General features: G+C 32.4%; 1 protein-coding gene across 1 annotated transcript; it reads left to right on the top strand.

The window, feature by feature from the left end:
• Positions 1–2,219: 2,219 nt before the first annotated feature.
• Positions 2,220–4,239, top strand: LOC117110867. Its single transcript, XM_033253700.1, has 2 exons — positions 2,220–2,563; positions 4,052–4,239. The coding sequence occupies exons 1-2, from the start codon at positions 2,390–2,392 to the stop codon at positions 4,187–4,189; spliced, it is 312 nt and encodes a 103-aa protein (XP_033109591.1). The 5' UTR covers positions 2,220–2,389; the 3' UTR covers positions 4,190–4,239.

The raw sequence follows: 4,239 nt of genomic DNA, 5'->3' as shown, positions 1-4,239 counted from the left end.
GTTATTTTCCCCATTTTCAATGTTAAAACAACACTTTTTAAGGATTTAAAGATAATTTCTGCATGAGAATTGTCTGAAATCATAAACTTTGAAGGCTGATTTCTCATATATTATTCTTTAAACAGCTGTGTGCTTAAACGCTTGTAAATTCATAAGGAAATATCCGAATTGAATGATTTTTTTACCATTTTATAGCTATTATTTTACTCTCTAACACTGTATTAATAACTCAAAATCGATTTTTGCAACGAGTGACTGGTTTGGCTTGTCTTTGCCACATATTATTAATCCCATTGTAGTTGTTATTGTTATAATATTATTAATCCCATTGTAGTTGTTATTGTTAGAATATTATTAATCCCATTCTCCATATTTATTTTTTATTTGCAATTCTTTGTCATTCTTTTATAGTACTGGTTGTAATTTTCAATATTTTAACATTCTTATAAGAATTCCCAACATAAAACTGTAATAAATTACTGTGATTCAGTAAAAAATGATTATTTATGACGCACAATGTACTGGAAACAATTCTCTTTATGAGGTATTTGATTTTGACTGGTTGATTTCTCCTATGCTTTTTAACAATATCCTTTAACTTTGAAATTGAATATAATTTAGATTACAGAATATGATCAAAATGCATTTTGATTTTGGTATTTTAACTCCCCAAAATAACATACTTTCCCATACCTTATTTCGTTTTAAAATTTAGTTTTAATTTCTTCATGAATTACTTACAAGTAGAATCAAAACAAAATTTAATATTTAAAAAATGCTGCTACTGTAATACAACATTGCTAAAGTTTGATGTTGCCCTGTTTCAATTCTACCAACCAACCAATAGACTTCCACATCTCAAAAGCAATAGCCTCTACATCCAGACTGTCCCTTAGTACCCAGACATAGATATGTGCCAATTATTTTTTGTTTGTGGGGGTAAGCTGTTGCTTAATTCATTTTCAACCAAATTTTGCTTCATTTTTGTTTCATTTCATTTATATAACAGGTAAGTTATTTTTTTTTTTTTTTCATTAATTTGAGAAATTTGATCATGTATCTGAGGACCTAATTCTGTTAGATTGTTATAATTAGATTTTTCACATAAAGACTTGGACTTGAGTGTGCTCCTTAGCAACAAATTCCTGGTTTCATGAAATTATTCTGCACAATTCTAAAAGCATTTTACACATGATCACTGCACCATTGTAGGAAACAACCCAGTTTAGTTTGCATTACCCACTACATTACCCATTACACTATTAGTTTCTGTTTATCATCATCTTTGTAGGATAAACCCTGTTCAATTTGCATTACTCATTTTCGACTGTTAACATGTGCACAAATATATATTATATATTATATATTATTTGTATTATATTATTTGTATATTATTATTATTATTATTGTATTTTTTTCAGACATTTAAGCTGCTCCAAATTTCTTTCCTCTTTGTTTCCTGTTCTTATTATTATTATATTGCAATAATTAGTGCTAATATGCTAAAAATTAATAAACATAGGGGCTAGGTGCTACAACTTCTGTAAACATTGTGTGCATATTATACTCAGTTTAACACATGAGTCTTCTCATCTTCAAAGTTGAAGTTAGCTGGTCTCATGCCCATCTTTAGGTAGGCTTTCTTCATAAAGGCTGCTATCTGGATGTCTTGTTGTGAAGTTAGAAACAAAGTTGTTCCTCCCCAGTACCGCCTGATTATAAATCGACAGGAAATTTTACAGAGAGCTACATTTGTATAACATTTATTTTTTATGCATGGGATACTCAAGAACATGACTGCTAGGCATTCTCCCATTCAAATTTTCATTTTAAATCGACAGAAAATTTTACCAGCAATAAATTAATACTTTAAAACCTTGAATAGAAGCTCAATGGGCTTAATCTAGAATAGAAGCCCATCTTGAATTGAAGTGCCCTCTTTAGTTTGCAAAAGTAGCCTCGAAAAGAAGCCCATCTTGAAAAGAAACTCATGGTCCTCTTTTCAAGATAAGCATGATCTGTTTTTTCAAGATAGGACAGTACATACACTGTACATGAATTTCAAAGCAACAAAATAAATTAAAAGCACTCTTGATTTAAGTGATTTAATGCCGATTGAAACACTCCATGATACAGATTGATGTACAATGGCCCTGTTTATTGTTTTATTGGTAATTCCCAAAATTTACAGCATTAATTTTCAAAATAATTTCCCCTTTTTACTTTCCAAAAGTATTCTCGAAGAAAAGCCCATCACGAAAAGAAGCCCATCAAAAGTTTGCAAAGAAAAAGAAGCCCTAGGCTTCTATTCAAGGTTTTACGGTATATATAGTGCAAAGCCATTAACTTACTGCAAGTCATGCTAACTTCTACTTAGGATTGGAAAGGTATGCAAGCATTGATCGGTAAGACTGGAAAAGATGGACTTAAGCGGCGTGTCATGGAGTTTAAGCTGGAAACAAGTGACACTGGTATCGCAGAGAGGAGCAAGGCCATCCTGGACGAATTTGATCTGGAGACTGTTAGAGATGTCAGCGCTGGCGCTGCTGTCTTCTATGCATGGGTAAATATTTTATACTATCATTGTAATGGTTACACTGTTTTTGCACTGAGGCATAAGCATAATTTACAGGCTATGCTTACGCTGATCTTTTGAGCATGAGCATAATGACGTAATTATTATTTACAGGCATTGATAAAATGAATGTATTTTCATTAGTGGTTATCAAACATGAGCCTTCGAAAGTCCTTTTTAGGAATTTTCCTACGTGTTAATACACCGTGTAATTTGAGTATCAATGCACCACTTGTATTTAGGGACCCAGTTTTCAGATCTCGTTCTGCTCCACCGAGCTCCAAACAACTGTGAAAATCTTATGAGCAAGGTGCAACCTGACTGTTCTATATATATTTTAATAGAAATTTTAAACCCCGAGCCCCCCCAATTAATTAAAGACCGGCACTAAAAGTGGTCTTAAATATCACTAGAGGGAAATTAAGTAATGATATAATAAATATTAATTGTTTTATTCCAAGTGCTTTTTAATAGATTTACAGTTACTGTATGCTGTTATTGATTCTGGGTAGTGACACATCAAGTCCTGCACTCTTTCTGATACCCAATTTGCCATTACAATACTAATAACAACATCATCCTTAGCCTACTATCTATCAGTATGGGCCTATTCAATAGAGCCCTGTAGGTGTACACAAAACATCATCTTATGTTGTGATAGACTTACTACATTATAATTTATTATTAGGGAGAATCAGTAAAACAATTTTAAACTTATATTCTCAACAAAACAAAATATTCTCTTCTGTTAAGTTAGAAATTAAGAAATAATAAATTGTTATAGAATGGAGGCACAGCATGCTGTTGTGAATTTATTCTTAAGGATTTCCTTGAAATGCAGACATCAATTTGTGTGCTTGTTCTAAGCAACTTTCCATTACTAACACCACCACTACATTATCATAATACTAAGTATACACAAAACACACACAAAACCATCTTATGATGTGCATTGGCTAATATTTTTATGTTTTAAGCATTAACATCACTATTTTATAGTGGCATTTAATTGGAGGGAATTTTCATTTGGGTCCACCAAAACCATGGTCTGTGGTCTATAATAATAGATAGAGGGAGTCTTTAATTGGCAGGAACAGCTAATAGGAAATTAAATGGGACCAAAGAAAAGTAGTCTTTAATTGCAGGAGGGGTATTTAATTTCAGGGAGACCTAGCTGTAGTTTAATTTATTACAGTACTGTATTGTCCACTTAATTGGATAGGTCCTGCAGTGTTCTTTAATTAGAGCACCATGTGATTATTCATGTAAAAAGCCTGACAAAGTCTCACTCTACATTGGTGAATGAAGTCCAGGCTTTTCATACTATGGGTCTCAACCCATGAGGGTAGCCAGTCTGTTGCATTGGGTCACAAGTAGATTTTCAAGCAACTTTAAAAAAGGTGGAATTTTAAAACAAGGTAGCTTTATCTAAAATGATAATGGTATCGATTTGCTTTCACTTGTATTTTTATCCAGGGTACTGCTACCATTGAAGAAATTATTGATTACCACAACCAGAAAAAAGATGGGGAAGATGTCAGTGGAAAAGAAAGTGGTGCCAAGAAGACAATTAAGCTTTCCACACAGAGTGGTACACTCACAGTTAAAATCTAGCAGTAAGGTACAATGTCAAAACAGCAAGATGTTTTAATTGTTTAAATAAT

Source organism: Anneissia japonica, unplaced genomic scaffold (assembly GCF_011630105.1).
Source record: "Anneissia japonica isolate Jap-2015-1 unplaced genomic scaffold, ASM1163010v1 scaffold287856_len476331_cov182, whole genome shotgun sequence".
NCBI lineage: Eukaryota > Metazoa > Echinodermata > Crinoidea > Comatulida > Comatulidae > Anneissia > Anneissia japonica.
The sequence above is the reverse complement of the archived record's forward strand: the minus strand, read 5'-3'. Positions and strand labels throughout refer to the sequence as shown.

What these genes read in the sequence shown, in the direction of transcription:
- LOC117110867 (XM_033253700.1), top strand. Translation starts at nt 2,390, where the DNA reads ATGCAAGCATTGATCGGTAAGACTGGAAAAGATGGACTTAAGCGGCGT. An exon ending in CTGCTGTCTTCTATGCATGG is followed by an intron (nt 2,564 to 4,051) that starts GTAAATATTTTA and finishes ATTTTTATCCAG; the next exon opens with GGTACTGCTACCATTGAAGA.